At 51.3% G+C, this 16386-nt stretch overlaps 1 protein-coding gene across 4 annotated transcripts in view; it reads left to right on the forward strand.

The window, feature by feature from the left end:
* Positions 1-14373, forward strand: part of NLRC5 (NLR family CARD domain containing 5) — a 116081-nt gene extending 101708 nt beyond the window's left edge. For all 4 annotated transcript variants that reach the window (XM_077132508.1, XM_077132507.1, XM_077132509.1 and 1 more), the window contains exons 35-50: positions 47-127; positions 881-964; positions 1309-1392; positions 2980-3063; positions 3707-3790; positions 6960-7043; positions 8302-8385; positions 8771-8854; positions 9155-9238; positions 9393-9470; positions 9607-9690; positions 9776-9847; positions 10133-10216; positions 11337-11420; positions 11770-11853; positions 12652-14373. In XM_077132508.1, coding sequence (XP_076988623.1) covers positions 47-127; positions 881-964; positions 1309-1392; positions 2980-3063; positions 3707-3790; positions 6960-7043; positions 8302-8385; positions 8771-8854; positions 9155-9238; positions 9393-9470; positions 9607-9690; positions 9776-9847; positions 10133-10216; positions 11337-11420; positions 11770-11853; positions 12652-12763 — 1351 coding nt within the window. In that variant the 3' untranslated portion in view covers positions 12764-14373. The remainder of the gene's footprint in view (positions 1-46; positions 128-880; positions 965-1308; positions 1393-2979; positions 3064-3706; positions 3791-6959; positions 7044-8301; positions 8386-8770; positions 8855-9154; positions 9239-9392; positions 9471-9606; positions 9691-9775; positions 9848-10132; positions 10217-11336; positions 11421-11769; positions 11854-12651) is intronic.
* The last annotated feature ends 2013 nt before the right edge of the window (positions 14374-16386 follow it).

A 16386-nucleotide genomic window follows, 5' to 3' on the forward strand; every position in this document is an offset into this window, starting at 1 on the left:
GCAAAGCCTCCACAGGGCTCTAGATGACTACCGCTTCCCTCCCCAGCATCTCCGAGACCCAGCAGCAGTTCTGTGTCCAGCTGGAATTTCCCCGCCAGGAGGAGAACTCAGAGGCCGTGGCCCTCAGGTAGGACCCAGCACCTGGGGCCCCAAAGAAATTGCTGGGGAAGAGGGCTGGCTGTGGCTGATCAATATGTCTCATGTCCCCTCCTCCAGTCCTCTAATGTCCAGAGTCTTTGCTTGGCCTCAGGTCTGGCCCAACCCACTCTCCATGCTCTTTAGTATAACCCTAAACTCTCATCTAACCCAACCGTCCTGCCAACTTTCAGTTCCTTGAACACCACTTTGCTCTCTTTGGCCTCAGGGCCTTTACATAGGCTGCTCCCTCAGCCCAGAATATTCTCTCCTCCCCTCCCTTCTTCCTTCTTCATCTGGCTACCTCTCTCTCATCCATCAGGTTTCAGCTTAAATACAGCCACCTCAGACCCCCCTGAATCCCCAACCGAGGCAAGCTGTCCCATTATACACTCTTACTGGCACCTGGATTCATAGTACCTCCAGTTCGTGGAGCATATTTCTGGAAATTAGAATGTCACCCCCTTTGGGTGGACGCAATCCTGCAGACACATGTTTTAGGGGACAGGGCAGGGCTGGATCTTCCGTTGGGCATGCTTGTGCAGTGAACAACCTGCACAGCCGTACCACCTGCCCCAGCTGGTCTCCTCCTCCATGGCACTTCCCATAAATGAATACCAAACTGCAGGACTTAATTTGATTAACATTTATTCACCCCCATACCATAAGCTACATATAGGCAGGAATTAAGACCCCTATACTGGCCCCAGTGTTTAGAAACTGCCAAATTCCTCTCTGCCCCCAGACTGGCTCACTGTGACCTCAGGACTCACCATGGCCTTTTTGTCAGGGAGCTGATAGAGACATGTGCCAGGCTGCAGCAGCTCAGGTTGGTATCCAGAGACAGTCTTTGTGCCTTGGCCCGTGTCCCCAGGTCTAGGGCCCTGAGTTCTTGGGCCCACCCCAGACTTAACAAAGAAGCTGGCAGGGGGAGGGCAGAGAAGGTGGCCAGAGCCTGCCAGGTGAGGTTGGGGCAGTGACAGACTCTGCCATTCTCTCTCCCCTGTGCACTTGACCAGTGGGGGAGAGCCCCAGGTAGCATATGGGAGCCCTGACCCACCTGGAGTCCTTGGGTTAGTCCTTTCCCCTCTCCGAGCCTCCCCATCTGTATGTTCTGACTTCTGGGGTGTGTCCAGCCCTGAAATCCTCTGGAATTCATTTGGGCCTTTTCAGTTTGTCCCAGGTTAACCTCTGTGATGCCAGCTCCCTGCAGCTGCAAAGACTCCTGTTGTCCCTCTCTGAGCTGAAAGAATTCAGGTATGCAGACAAGACATTCCTTCGTACCCCCTTGCAGCTCTACCTTGCTCCCACACCTCCCTTTATCCCCCAGCCCTGGGCTTAGAGGAACTCTGGGTCCCCACCCTGTGTCCTGGAGATGATGTTTGGGATGCACAGTTGGTCATGGACATGGCCAGAGTTACACTGAGCCCCAGGGAGAGAAAGTTACTATTCCCTTTTCACTGTTCTTTCTTTTTCATACCTTTATTTTTTTAAAAAAAACTTATTATTTTGAAATAATTGCAAACTGACAGACAAGTTACAAGGAGAGTACAAAGAACTGTCATGTGCCATTTATCCAAATTTAACTTTTGTTAATATTTTTCACATTTGCTTTACCATTCTCTCATCTTCCTCCCTTCCCATCCCTCTCCCCCTCTCCCTTTCTCTTTTTCTGAACCATTTGAAAGTAAAGGGCATACTTTCATACATCATGCCCTTTACCCCTTAATATTTCAGTGTATTTCCTAAAAGCGAGGACAACTTCTTCCATAATCCAATAAAATGATCAAATTCAGGAAATTTAACATCAACACTCTACAGTTATCTAAACTAGAATTCACATTCAGTTTACCAATTGTCCCCGTAATGTTTCTTTCCTTTTTCCCCGCTCTGGATCCAATACAGTTTCACACACTACATTTATTGCCACGTCTCTGTAGTCTCCGTCCATCTGGAACAGTTCTGCAGGCTTTCTTTGTCTTTCACGACATTGTCACTAACACTTAGAGGTCACTTATTTCGTAGACTGCACTTCAACCTGGGTTTGTCTGATGTTTCCTCGTGCTAAGAGTCAGGTCCCGAGTTCTTGTCAGGGACATCACGGAGTGCTGTGTTCTCGGCACTTCCTGCCGGGAGCCACGGGATGTCTGAGCGTCCCACGACTGGTGATGTTTACTGTGATCCTGGAGAAGTTGTCGTCTGCCAGGTTTCTTCACTCGCAAAATTACTATTTTTCCCTTTGTAATGAATCAGCCTCTCGTGGGGAGATACTTTGAGACTATGTAAGTAGGCTGTTTCTTCTCAGACTCTCGACCATGAAATTTGGCGTCCATTGATGAGTCTTGCTTGACTCAATTAGCATGATGGTTGCAAAAGAGAAGCTTTTCTAACTTTCAATCCAATGGATTACACCAAGAAGTCTCTTTTTGGGAGCCAAATTATTTTTAACATCTCTCCTATACTTGTTTTATCTTTTTTTAATAATAATAAAGACGCAGAGCTTGTGGCAAACAGCAACTAGCTGGATGTTAATATTTTGTTTTCATGGTAATTATTTTTATTTTGTTTCTACTTATGACAAGTTAAATGGCATTATAGTGATTCCTAATTATGGCATAAAATGTCAAGTTGCTACCTGAAGGATTCTGGCTCAAGGAAATACTCAACTAGCCTCCAATCTACATCTCCATGGCAAGAGGGTTTTTTTTGGAAGGAGGGAGGGACCCCTTCCAGTGGCTCCCAGGAACTCCACCCTGGCCCCACGTCCTTGCCCTCTGCCATCGCCATTCAGAGCTTCTGAAACTCAGAGCTCCTGCCTGACCTATGACCTTTGATCCCCACCAGGCTGACCTCCAGCTGTGTGAGCACCCAGGGCCTCGCCCACCTGGCATCTGGCCTGAGCCACTGCCACCAGTTGGAGGAATTGGAGTGAGTCGCAGGGTGGAGGGGTCCGGGAAGGGGTGGCCCAGCCTCAGGGCAAGGATGGAGGAGGCTGGTGGGGCCTTTGGTAAGGTGGGTGGTGGGACATCAACCAATCGCTTTTTTCCTCATCAAAGTCCAGCAATTCTGTGTGTGGTCTGGAGAGGCTAAGCCTGGATTTTTTGGTTCTCAATTTTCAATGACTCACAGAGTGACTGGGTTTTGATCACCTCATCTGTGAAGTGGGGCTCAAAAATCTTTGCTCTGCCTAGGGTGACTATGGGTGTCAGGGTAGCAGAGGGCTAAGGGGCAGAAGGGATAATTGTGCACACACCTGCACTTGGATGCGTGTCCCTGTCCCCTGGTTTCCTCCTCTGTAGCCTTTGTGCACAGTATCCTTCCTTGGCTGGCTGTCACACTAGTGGCTGGTTCCCCTGTGGCCACCTTCCCCTTCCTCCTGCAAGGGCCCCAAACCTTGTCCTTAATGGCCAGAAACACCCCTGTGAGTAGTAGAAAGGAGGGTGGGCCAGGACCTGCAGGCCTAGATTCAGCCTCTTGGGGGGTCTTGAAGTGGGAGTTTGGGGGACGTGCTGAGACAGCTCAGCTCCAGGGACTGGGCAAGTTGTCTAACCTTCACCTTGGTCCCCTCCAGCTTGTCTAACAATCAGTTCAGCGAGGAGGACACCAAGGTGCTGATAGGTGCTCTTGAGGGGAAATGCATGCTGAAGAGACTTGAGTAAGTGGCAGTGCTGGTCAATGGGAGTGGGGGCACAGGGTTGCCCAGGAACTTTTGCATCTTTTGGAAACACAAGCATCAAGTCCCTGGACAGACCCAGGTGAGCTGAATGCTTAATGGATTCAGACCTGGCTCTGAGTGCCATCAAAATCCTTAATGGATACAGGGTTTCTGTTTGGGGTGATGGAAACATTTGGTCATGGATGGAGTGGATGGCAGCACACCACTGTAAGTGCATTTCTTACCACAGGCTTGTATATTTGAAAGTTGTTCAAAGGGAAAATTTTATGATGTATATGTTACCACAACAATGCTGCCACAAAAGTTTTTAAAAAGAGGAAAACAAAATAAATTTTTAAAAAATCCTCCTGAACTCCTTGTCGCAACAAGGTTCTTAAAAGCACAAAACAAAATACATACAATTATAAAGGAAAACACTTCTGGAACACAAACATTAAAAAATAAACTTGTCATATCTTTATGTATGTGCTTAACTAATAAGATCTAGCTACAAGTTTAATAACTCCCACAATTTTAAAGTAGTGATAAATGCAAACTAATTTCAGGATATCTGTTAAAACTGTTATATGATTTTAAAAATATCTGTGATTTCTATTGGTGACAAAATCTCAGCTGCTACTATTTTGTTGTTTACAGTTACAACCAAAGGAGATACTACACTTTTGTTAGAAGTTGGTGGAAATAATGATGTATATTTTCCCATTCAAAAAAAGATTTTGTTAAGATCTTCAGCCATATCATTTGGAATACCTAATAAAAGATAACATGTACAATTAAAAAAAAAAAAAGATCCTCAGCCACAGGAAACAAAATCTCCAATGCAAACCCTCCCAAGTCAAGAATTTACTGGCTCATGTCATGGAAAATTACAAGGCAGCTGACTTCAGGCATGGCTGGCTCCAGGGGCTCAGTATTTTTCAGGTCTTATTCCTTCTCTCTGCATCTTGGCTTCATTCTCAGGCAGGCTTTCCCTGCAGCCACTCTCTACTGCCTTAGCAGAAAGGAAGTGCCTATTCTCTAGAAGTTACAATGAAAGGCCCTAGGCTGATTCTCACTGGACCAGGTTTGATCATGTGCTCATCCCAAAACCAATCACCATGACCCTGAGAATAGACTATTTTGATGGGCTACACCTTGGGTCACGTGCCCACACTCCATTCTCTGGACTGATGGGGTGGTGGGTATCTCAGGCTTCTATTAACAGAGGAGGAGGACACAAACTGGACAAACCTCCCCAACCACAGATATCCATTGTGTGTGCCATTAGACTGCAATTGGTTCCCTAGTAACCAGGAACTTTTACACTCAGCCATAACTGGGAGTCAGCAAGCACCAGACAGCTTCAGACTAAAGGAGGGCTCCCCTCCTGCACAGCCCCTGTTTAAATGGCATCTCAAGAGAACATCTAACAGGACATTTTCTGCTTCTAATCTCTCAGGTTTTGTGCCAACCAAAAATACATACTGGTTGTAAAACTTCCATGATCATAGAAATACGTGACAAAGAACATAAATCCCCTGGTGATGACACTCCCTGAGAAAACTTCTGTGAATGGTTTGGAGAATTTCTGTCCAGTTTTTTTTTGCATGGGCAGGTACTAGGCATCGAACCTGGATCTCTGGCATGGTGGGCGAGAAATCTGCTGCTGAGCCACCATCACACTGCCCCAGATTTTGTTTTTAACATATTTTTAATACATATATTTACCTATAGAGCTTTTTTTTTATTTTTTTCCCCCTTAACACTGAAATTCTTTCATTTTATCCCTCTTGCTTGTCCTAAGAGAGGCTGGAGTGGGAAGGGAGGAGTTAGGGAGACCTGTCATCTCCATCTACCCTTACCAGCTATTTCTTTGCCCTCCTCCCATCTGCCTATACCTCTGCTCGGCCTCTTTCTGGAAGCTTTTATTTGGGGCGTTGGAAGACCACTGAGGCCATTTATTGGCTCCTTCATGCATTTGACAGGGGCCAAGAGCTGGAGGTGCTATGGAAAACAGGGCAGACAAGGCACTCACGGCCTGCGCCTTGCCCTTTGCCCTGATTTTCCAGGCACCTGGTGCTCCTCTTTCCCTCTTCCACCTGTTACCTTATCTGTAAAGGGGATATAAGGATACCTTCTGTACCTGGGGGCAGACAATGCAGACTCACTGCCCAGGAACTCTACTGGTCTCAGAGCTGTCATTTCTGAGTCTCCTCCTCCTCTCCTTCCTCCCCTCAAATCCGGCCAGCTGCTTCCACCAGTCCTGGTGCAGTGCAATGGTTAGGGGTGTGGGCCAGCCACACCACCTGGGTTCCACTCTGGGTGGGGTGACCAACTATCCTGGCCTGTCCGAGAACATTCCAGTTTTAGCACTAACTGTCCCACATCCTGACTGAGAACCCCTCAGTCCTAGGCAAACCAGGACAGCGGGTCACCTCTAGGACCCACCTCTTCATGGCGAACCTGGGCAAGTTCCTAATTCTTTCTGTGCTTTAGGCGCTCATCTTTGGGACTTATTGCCATGCCTACCCCCTAGGCTTGCCGTGAGGATTAAACAAGACACCATCCAGTCAGTGGCCAGAGCAGGACTTGGCACAGAGTTCACACACCACAAGTTTGGCTGTTCTGATTCTTCCCCTGTCCCACCCAGGCTGGGAGCTTGAGGGGCATGACCCCGTGGCTAACTCATGCTTGGGCCCAGGAATAGGAGTCCCGCAGCCCGGGCTCTCTTCCTGTTGTTTTTACTTGCTGCGGGTGATCCCAAGCAAGCTTTCTAATTCTGCAAGCCTCAGTGTCCCTCACCTGTAAAATGGGTTTTACAGACCCACCCACACGATTAACAGACCCATTAACACAGTGCCCCAAGCCCCACTGAGCCTGCAGTATGGGCTCAGTGTGTGGTTGCAATTCCTACCAATCCTCAGTCGGGGCCCAGCTATGATTCAGAACATAAAACTGCTGCCTGCATGACCCTAAAAATTCAGACAGAGAAAGGGTATGTGGATTTCCCACGGCCTTTTGGTTTTGTACAATTGGTTACAATGTGTGGATGTAAGGGGCGGTCTCGGCGGTTCGTGGGCCCCGAGCCCCCAGATGGAACAGGGCTACTTTACGCACCTGGGACCCGATTGAGTGGTGCTAAGTCTTTCTCTGGCCCCCTCTCCTCCAGCCTCAGCCACCTGCCATTGGGCGGCTGGACCCTGGCTGTGCTCACCAGAGGCCTGAGCCGCGCGGCTCTCCTGCAGAGCCTCAGGTGAGTTACTGAGTGACCCCGGGAAGGCGGGAATGGACACACGCCCCAGCTCCACTGGGACTTCCACCCAGGGAAGCGTCCGATCGGGGGCACCCAAGACTGTCTGTAGCTCTGTCCCAGGTTGGCGCCCACTGCTCTTGCTTTCTAATGCCACCAGCTGCCTTCTGGCCACAAAAGTGACCTGAAAGTATTGGGCCAGGTCCTAGAACAGCCCTTGTTCAAACTTTAACCTGCACACGGAATCACCCAGGGTTCCTGTTACAACGCGAATTCGGGGTCCCACAGGTGTGGGTTGCCTGGATTCTGCATTCCTCATAAGCTCCCAGGTGATACGGCGACTGCCGGGACTCAGAACACACTTTGAGGGTCTAGACTCAGATCTGGTGGCCTCAATATTCTCCCCCTTGTGATTTCCAAACTCTGTCCACTGCAGTCTGCAAGCATCACACCCTCTTTTAACGTGATTTTTTTAAAAAAAAACATGAAATGCTACTACTGAAAACCAAGCTGAACAGCGACAAAGCACTGCTCTCTAAGGCCCCCTCCCTGCTGTGGTCAAGCAGGGGGATGGGAAAGGGGTCAGAGTTGTGGGGTGGGGAAACATCATATAGGACCAGGTCATTTCACCCCAAAACAACTTACTGAACGGCAGCAGCCTAACATTTGGTCTGTAAAAAACAAATAACAATATACAAACAGACCCTCAGACACATAATGTGATGCGGGGCTGAGACCTTTGGCCTGGGCCTTTTTGTTGTTTTGTTCTGTCTTCCCCTCTCACAGAGGCAGGGCAAGTTCAGGGCCCAGAAAAGACAATAAACTGGATATAAGGAAGGCCCACGACGTGCATAGATTAGAACATAGCTGAGTCCTGGAGAAACGACTTGCCTGAATTGTGGAACTGGCATGAGTCTGGCATTCAGCCGGCTGACCTGGGAGATCCTTGACACAGGGGCTGAGGCCGAGCCAGGCAAAACCGAAACCTGTGGCTATGTTGGCCTGCTCCCAAGTCAAGGGCTCTGGGCTTTAGTCCGTGAGGCACTGTGGATCTCTGGTCTGTTCCAGTTCCCAGCTGGGTCTCAAATTTCCTGCCTGGACTTTGGAGCCAGTTATTCCAACCTTTTCACCCCTTCCCTACCCAGGAGTGGCACAAGAGTTCCTGGATGTGAAAAGCTTTACAAATTATGGAGTTCTTAGCACAGCCCCTGCAAATGCCTTTAGTGCCTAAAGCCCCTTTGCCTGCCCTCCTCTTCTCCAGTCTGAGCAGGAATGACATTGGTGACATCGGCTGCCGCCACCTTTCTGAGGCTCTCAGATCTGCCACCAGCTTGAAGGAGCTGGGGTGAGTTGCCCATCCCTCCCCCAGACCCAAGACAACTTTGGGCAGGGAAAGATGATAAAAACAAGGCAGGGTGAGTCCATTCTCATCCCCTTCCACTCCCACACTCTACATAATCCCAGGCCTAGAACCTTGGGAATCCCAAAGATGGGATGTGAGAGTGTTGATTGCAGCAAGCAGGATTTAGGGAGACATCAGGGAGAGCTTCCTAAAGAGAAGACAAGAATTAGGAGGCTTCCCCTGACATAAGGTGATGGGACTCTCTCTTAGTGTGAGCTGAGACCTTTCACCGGACCTCAGCCTCCTTTTCTGTTTAGGGTGGGGTGTGGACAAGACAGGATGGGGAATGGGGTGACGTCTCTCCTTCTCCTGCTGTTCTCTCCCCAAGCTTGAGCCACAACCAGATTGGAGACACCGGGGCCCAGCACTTGGCTGCCATCCTGCCGGGGCTGCCTGCACTTAGAAGTATAGAGTGAGTGGCCAGCCCTAGCACGAGGGGCCCATGGCGGGAGACACTAGCCCCCCAGCTCAGGCCTGCTGTGTCAAGGCGGTGGGGGCTGGGTTACCTCCTGGCCTGACTTCTGTCCTGCTGACAGCAGGACCTTAAGCCAGCCCAAGCTCCGGCTCCTCTCTGGGTTTTTCTGTCACATCAGCCTGAGAAGGCAGGGTGGAGCTTGTGTCTTAAGACCCCTGCAGCTGGGCTAAAGATGGATATCCTGGTAGGTGGGGAGGGGGCTGGTACCAGGGGAGCTGGTGTCTGTCTCCTCCCAAGTCTCTCAGGGAACGGCATCGGCCCGGCTGGGGGAGTACAGTTGGCGAAGTCTTTCAGCCTCTGCAGGCACCTGGAGGAGCTGATGTGAGTGTTTGCCCTCTGTGCCCCCGTAGGCACCCCTGGCCCTCTCCCCCCACCCCCGCCCCCTGCAGGCACAGGGTAGGGCAGGGGTCCTGGTCAGGGCAGGGGTCCTGAGTGGCGGCCCAGTGCTCACCATTCATCCCCTCCTCTTTTCCAGGCTTGGCTGCAACGCCCTGGGGGATCCCACAGCCCTGCAGCTGGCTCAGGGGCTGCCGGCCCACATGAAGGTCCTGCAGTGAGTGTCCCTGCCCACATGCAGGGCTGGCGGGGCGGGGGCTCCAGGGAGCAGTGGGGGGTCAGGGCCCCCACCAGCTAAGCTGGCCCTGCCTTAGACAGGCCCCTAATCACCACACCTGGTCCCCTTTCCCCAGCCTGCCCTCCAACAGCCTGGGTCCAGAAGGGGCACTCAGCCTGGGCGAAGCCCTGTACGGATGTCCCCATGTGGAAGACATCAAGTGAGTAGGACAACCGAGCACAGAGAGGGGCTGGCCAGGGAGGAGGGAGGCAGTTCCCTCTCATAGTGTCTCCCTTGTCCTGCAGCTTGGCAGAAAACAGCCTGGCCGGAGGGGTCCCACTTTTCTCTAAAGGGCTCCCACTGCTCAGGAAGATGGAGTAAGTAGCCAGCACTGACTTCCTGGGACCCAGCACCTCCCCATCCCTGAGGAGGGGACCCCTGCTCTGGCTGAGTCTGACACCTGGGAAGGCCTTTAATGTGTTGGAGGCCCCAGGGCAGGGGAAGGCTGGGGTCCCCAGGGTGTACTTTCCTGAGATGCCCACCAGCCCCAGCCCCTGGCAGCTGTGGTGCCTCCTGCTCTGACTGCCTGGTGTGGAGCAAGGTCTGGCTGGAAGTGCCCCTGCCTCCTGCAGCCTCCATTCAATCCCCTTCTCTGTACCCAGCCTGATTTCATGTGAGATTAACAACCAGTCTGCCAAGCCCCTCATCGCCAGCTTGATGCTCTGCCCAGCCCTGGAGGAAATCTTGTGAGTGTTTGGAAGAGCCCTGAGCTGGGAAAGGGGCCATGGGCGGTGGGGGTGGGGGTTCAGCCCACTCTGGCCTGGAGCTGTGCCTGGCCCTCCATTTGTAAATGGAGACGAGCGTTCACTCAGACCTTTTCTCAAAGAACTTAAAGCGCTGGAGCTGTGGGTAGTGTTCGGCAGTCAACCTGACCAGCCTCTCTGTGGACCGGTGGGAGGGAAGATGGGCCAGACACTTTCTAAGGGTTCTGTACCCCCCGAACTTCCTTTGGGGAGGGGGGGGAGACCGCCGCCCCTGGGCCTCCCGTACAAAGCATCTGTTTGAGTGAAGAGGGGCTGAAGCCAGCGGGTCCGGACCCACCCCCTGGCCTGCTGGGCTCCCCCTTGCCAATCCCAGGCACTCAGAACTGGGGGCTGCGCAGCCTGGCCTCAGGGGTTAACTGAGACCGTCCTGGAGCCCTCACCGTGGGATGGAAGAAAATGCTATTTCCTAAAGTTCAGGACACAGGTGTTACAAGAAGGATTTAGGTTTGCATCCTGAAGGTTTTAACCCTTGTCCTGACACCAAAGAGAAAGTCTTAGATTAGTGCTCATTTATCTTTAATGCCTGACCCTTGTCATTCGCCTTTGACAACAAAAAGGAGCAGGCGGTAGCCTCCACACCTTAGGAAGGACGTGGGTTCCAGCTAGAAGTTTCTTAAAGTAAAAAAAAAAAAAGAACGAGGGAAAGGGAGAATCGATTGAAAGAAAAATATGCAAATAACAGCACAGGAGGGGTATGCACACAGCAAAACTTGGGATGGAGCCCCCTGCATTTGGGAAGTCTGGGTTATGATGCTGTTTCCGTGGGCCCTGGGTTTTGAAACCCAGACCGAGCCTGGAACTCTGGGACAGAGCCAGCTCTTTGGCCATCTGGGTTCTTGAGGAACAACCAGACTGAGGAAGGGGGCGGGGAGAGAAAGATGTCACCTGTCTTCATGAGAGGCCCATGAGCACGTCGTGGGAGGCCTCTGCACCCTCCCCCCCCCGGGGGCCCCAGCCCCTCCTCCCCCTACCCCACTGCCTCATTTCCAACTCTTGACCTCACTGCTCTCTTGCCACTAATCTTGGAACGCCCACCTTGCAGGCTGTCCTGGAATCTCCTCGGGGATGAGGCAGCAGCTGAACTGGCCCGGATCCTGCCGCAGATGGGCCGGCTGAAGAGAGTGGAGTATGAGGGGCACATCCCGGGAAGCCAGAGCCGGTGGGAGGGCTGAAAGGGGAACCCTGTCTTGGGGCAAGCCAAGAGGCCACTGGGTCTACCCCCTTTCTCCTCTACATTCTGATGTAGCTCCAGTTAGCTCCAAGCTCCTGCTAAGTTTAGCTCTTCCTGGGGTATGGCCTTCAACCTCCTGCTGTACTCCACCCCACCCCGAATCCACTGTTTGTGGGTTCTCTGAGGAGGTGGTATAGGAATCTGAATGTCCACATCTCGGCCTGGGGAGGAGACAAAGAGAAGCTCCCGCCCCAACCTCATGCCAGTCTCTCTCTTTCCCCTTCCTCCCCTGTCTACTGGGAAGCCTGGAGAAGAATCGGATCACAGCTTGTGGAGCCTGGCTCCTAGCCGAAGGGCTAGCCCAAGGGTCTGGCATCCAAGTCATCCGGTAATGAGGGCCTTCAGGGGCAGGGATGGTGGGTAGTGGCCATGCCAGCCCTTACAATCTAAGGGGACTCCCTGGAGGAGGAGGCAGGGTTTGAGTAAGTGACTGTCAGTAGAAACTTCCACTTCCCCTTCACAAATCTGGCAGCAAGTAGATGTTGAGTAAATCCCAATTCTGTCATTTGCCGGTTATGTAACTTTGCCTCAGTAGCTCAACCTCTCTGAACCTCAATTTCCTCTTCTTTAAAAAGGGAATAATGATAGTATCCACTTCAAAGGGACAAGCACTGAGCCCAATGCCTGACACATAGTAAGCACTTAAAATAGTAGCTATGATAATAATCCTCCATGGACAGTTGTAAAGTTTGTGCATTGCACTAGGGCATTGCATCTAAGGGGGTGCAGCCACATCCTAGACGTGTTTGATTTCTAGTAGACAGTAACAAAGTGTATTTTCTATCAAAATCAATATATTATGACAATTTGGGGGCAGACAGAAGTGAAGTATCTTGAAGAAGGGGAGTGTTTTCCTTATTTGCATAAATGTGTACAGACAGCATGGCCTTGGCTGGGATTATTAGCTCCCAGGGGAGAAGAAGGAGTGGGATAAGCCAGGTGGTGGATGTGGGAGCCACCATTTCTCTAGAGCAGTCATGCTGGCCGGATACCTGCCTCTGCTGGGAAACTCTGGGCCCTTCCCGTTCAGGGCCTCCATCTCTCCATCCATAGATAGGACAGGGACAGAGCCAAGAGGATGAATGAATGGCTCCTGGAGCTGAGTGCCTGCCTTTGTGTCCTGCAGCCTCTGGAGCAACCCCATCGCCCCCAACATGGCTCAGCGTCTGCAGAGCCGGGAGCCCAGGCTGGACTTTGCCTTCTTTGAAGACAGGCCCCAGTCCCCTCGGGGTAGTTGATGATCCTTCAAGACCCTTGGAATCCAGCCAAGTGATGCCAACTCCTGCCCACTAGGGCAGAGGGCTCAGGAAAGGAACCTCTACGGGGTGCCCCTGCCCCTGCCACAGGAGGGAGGGACATGTTGGTCCTGCTGCAGCCCTCTGGGAGGACTTATTCCAAGTCCTGGAACCTGGTGTGGCCAAAGGAATATCCTGCGTCACATCAGATGTGTGGACGGTTGGGGGCATGCACCATGTGGATGTCATAATGCGATTAATGACATAGAGGGTCAGGTATGGCAGAATGTGGCACAGAACATGTGGCCAATGGCATAGGTGCTGGTGCGAAAAGTGGCAGGACACATAATTGGTGGCTCGTCCACCAATGACAAATATCCTTGTCATATGTCCCAAGGATGGCTAGATGCCTTCAGGCTGGTCCAGGATCTAATTTATTACTTCTTCTGTTTAAACCAAATATGTGTTTATAGCTTACACCTCGAGAGCAGTTGAACCAGGGAAAGTCCCCCTCCCAGGGCTGTGGAGCGTGGAGGATCCAAGCACTGAATCACTGACCATCCCCAGTGGCCTGAGGCCAGAGCTTGGGGTCCAGCTGGGGATTCAGCCAGGAGGCTTCTGGATGAGTTCCTTCCTGCCTCAAGCCTCAGTTTTCCCATCTGTAAATTCGATGTCCCTCTCCCCTTTAAATGCTGACTTCCAAGGACATAGGGCCCAAGCCCAAGCCAGCCTGACTTTGGGAGTGGTTAGGGGCAGTCCACCCTGTGTAAGTGCTTCTGGAGATTGACACTACAGGACAAGGTCAAGCCACTACCTCAGTGAGTTCCAGGTTAGCATTCAGGGACTTTGCACATTACATGGTGTTCTTGTCATTTCCAAGAGCAGGCAGGATAACTCTGCTATACTCTAAGCCAAGTTTAACAAATAAATGGGGATGGTCTCCTAGCCTCTGAGTCCAATGTGTCCTGCCACCCCCACTGAGGTCAGACATGGCTCATACCTGCCCAGGCAACTGGAGAGGAGGGCAGACAACGGCAAGGTATACTGAGAGGAGCACTGGCCTGGGGGTCCAGAGACATGAGTTCAAGTCTAGACTCTGTGATCACATGTTCATGGGCAAGTCCCCACCTGTCTCTAGACTTTACCTGAAAATGAGGGTCTTACACGTACTCAGGAGTGTTTGAAACAGTATTTAAACTCTTTTTTGAATCAGTTGTCAGTATTTAAATTCCAGATTAAAATTCTGGATTTCTTACTAGTCCAGCATTCCCACTCAGTGGTCACCCACTGGAGCTGCCTGCCTGAGCCCTTTAGTTGGGGACACACATTCCTCAGTTTGCCACAGTCCCCACCACTCCCTATTGTATTGTCCCAACCCACCCACCTCCCTCTTTTAGCTGCTGGCCTGGCCCCTGCAGGAGCCTACAACCTCCTGGCCTAGAGGGCTTCCATGGGCATGTGGGATGTTAGGAGCAGGGCTTCGGAAGTCAGAAGGGCATGGAATGGAAGGGACTTGGGCCCCTTGCTACCTTCCATTGAGGGCAGGAACCATTTCTGTATGAGGAATTGGCAATGCACTCCCTGCCTCTGCACCCCCACCGCCCCCACACACTCCACCCCCCACCCCCCCACCCCCGCCACAAAGGCAGGACTGTTGGAGGACTCGGTGGAAGAAAAATCTACTACAAAGTAGGTACTCATTACATGCTAGTTCTCTTCCTCTTTTAAGGCCAAATATCCTATGAGGTGGGGAGATGCTTGAAATGACAGGAGAACAGCACCCCGAGTTACCTGCCTGTGGGCGGAGAATTGAACAAGCTGATCTCAGGAGCTTTCCTCCAGAGCTGTGCCCATTGCCAAAGCGGGGCTGGCAGGGTGCAGTTACACATAAGCCCCACTGGAGGGCAGGCAGGCCCACTGGCGGGTCCTGAGCTAACTTCCTCCTCCCTGGGACCCAGAAGGAAGTTAGGAGGTGATGCTACGGGCTGTTCCCACCTGGCCCAGGAGCCTAAGGATGTCCTGGCCCGCTAGTAGCTCACTCACCTGCTTGGCCCTGACCTTTGCCGCCACCCTCCATCTTGTCCTAGGTCCCCCGCCAAGCATGAGGAGAAAGTCCTTCGGCTAGGTGCCAAGCACCCACACCCCATGCAGGGACACCCTTATCCGGCCAGGGTCAGGACACACCTGGCATGGAGTGAAGACATTAGCCTGGTTATGGGAGAGGGGGCAGGCAGGCAGAGAATCCAAGGAATTGTCCCGGAAATTCTGGGGCCAAAATTCTGTCTCCTCTTCCTGGGGCATGACAAAGTGACCTCCACACCACGGGGGGAGGGTGTGGTGCCTCCTCTCCTTGCCCAAGACTGAGGGATGAGTCCCTTAAAGCCTGGAAATGCCTTGGTTACGACAGTCACAGCTGAGAAAGAAGCAGCACCAAGCAGAAGTGCCACGCCAGGTGACAGGCACACGGAGCAGAGCCCAGCGCTCAGGGAAAACATTTTAATTCTTTGCTGTTTACTCACATCTCACTTTTTCCTTCTCCCTCTTTCCCTTCGACTCTGTCCAAGTCCTAAACTCCAAAACACTTTTGGCAGATGCCTTGAAATAAAGCACAGAGTTGTAAGCACTGTAGAGCTGGAGGGGCCCACGTCAAGTTGGTGTGAAATCACCTGTCTATTTAAAAACTTTGTTTCCTGCCTGCTTGGAGGTCTTTATTATTTTTCTTACTAACACTCATGGAGTCCAATTTTCCTGCTCCCTTCTCCCAAAAGTGAGCTCAGTCTAACTATATACATGAAAACAAATAAGCATGTGTTGAATGCACAATTATTTGATGATGCTGTGAGCCACTGATTGTATACTTTGGATAGTCTTACATGATATGTGAATATATCTCGATAAAACTGCATTAAAAAAAAAGCAAAATTAAAAAAAAAAATAAGGCTATGGGCCAAAAAGCAGTGTAGTGAAAGTGGTGTTCTCTATTTTAGCACGAGCCTTCTCACCAAGAATCTGACCAGGCTGCTAAATACCTGTGTTTATCTGCAAGTCTGGGATAAGATCATCTTGCTACTTTATCACCTGGCCTCCATCCTATGCTCTTACAGACGAAATATTCACCTTTCCAAGTCCTCTGGGACTGCCGCTTCTGTCCTACCCCAAAACACACACACTTGTCTAAAATCTTCTCAAAACTACATTACAGATATTGCCACATCCTTTGAATCACCTGGAGATCATGTTTAGCAGGTTCTGATTCAGTGGGTCTGGGGGGTGGCTTGGGGAAGCGATGTCAAGGCCATAGGTCCATGGACCACACTTTGCTTAGTTAGACTATAGGCCAGTGAGTGGTTAGCGACTCACATATAGAGTCAGCTGGTGAGCTTTTAAAATGACCTATTTGAAAATGGAGTCTTTGGGAAGCTCCCTGGGTGGGAGTGACAGACTCAGTGACAACCCACTGGTCTGAAGTCTCATTGGGGAGGCTGGGTAAGCTCTGTTTTGCCCCGTGAAGGAGTGGGCATCCCGGTGGCCATCCTTCACCAGATGAGGAAACTGAGACCTGGAGATGTTTTCTGACTTGCCCAAAGGCACACAGTAAGTAGTAGCACTTGGAACGAACCTGGGTC

The sequence above is a fragment of the Tamandua tetradactyla genome, chromosome 16 (genome assembly GCF_023851605.1).
Source record: "Tamandua tetradactyla isolate mTamTet1 chromosome 16, mTamTet1.pri, whole genome shotgun sequence".
Lineage (NCBI taxonomy): Eukaryota > Metazoa > Chordata > Mammalia > Pilosa > Myrmecophagidae > Tamandua > Tamandua tetradactyla.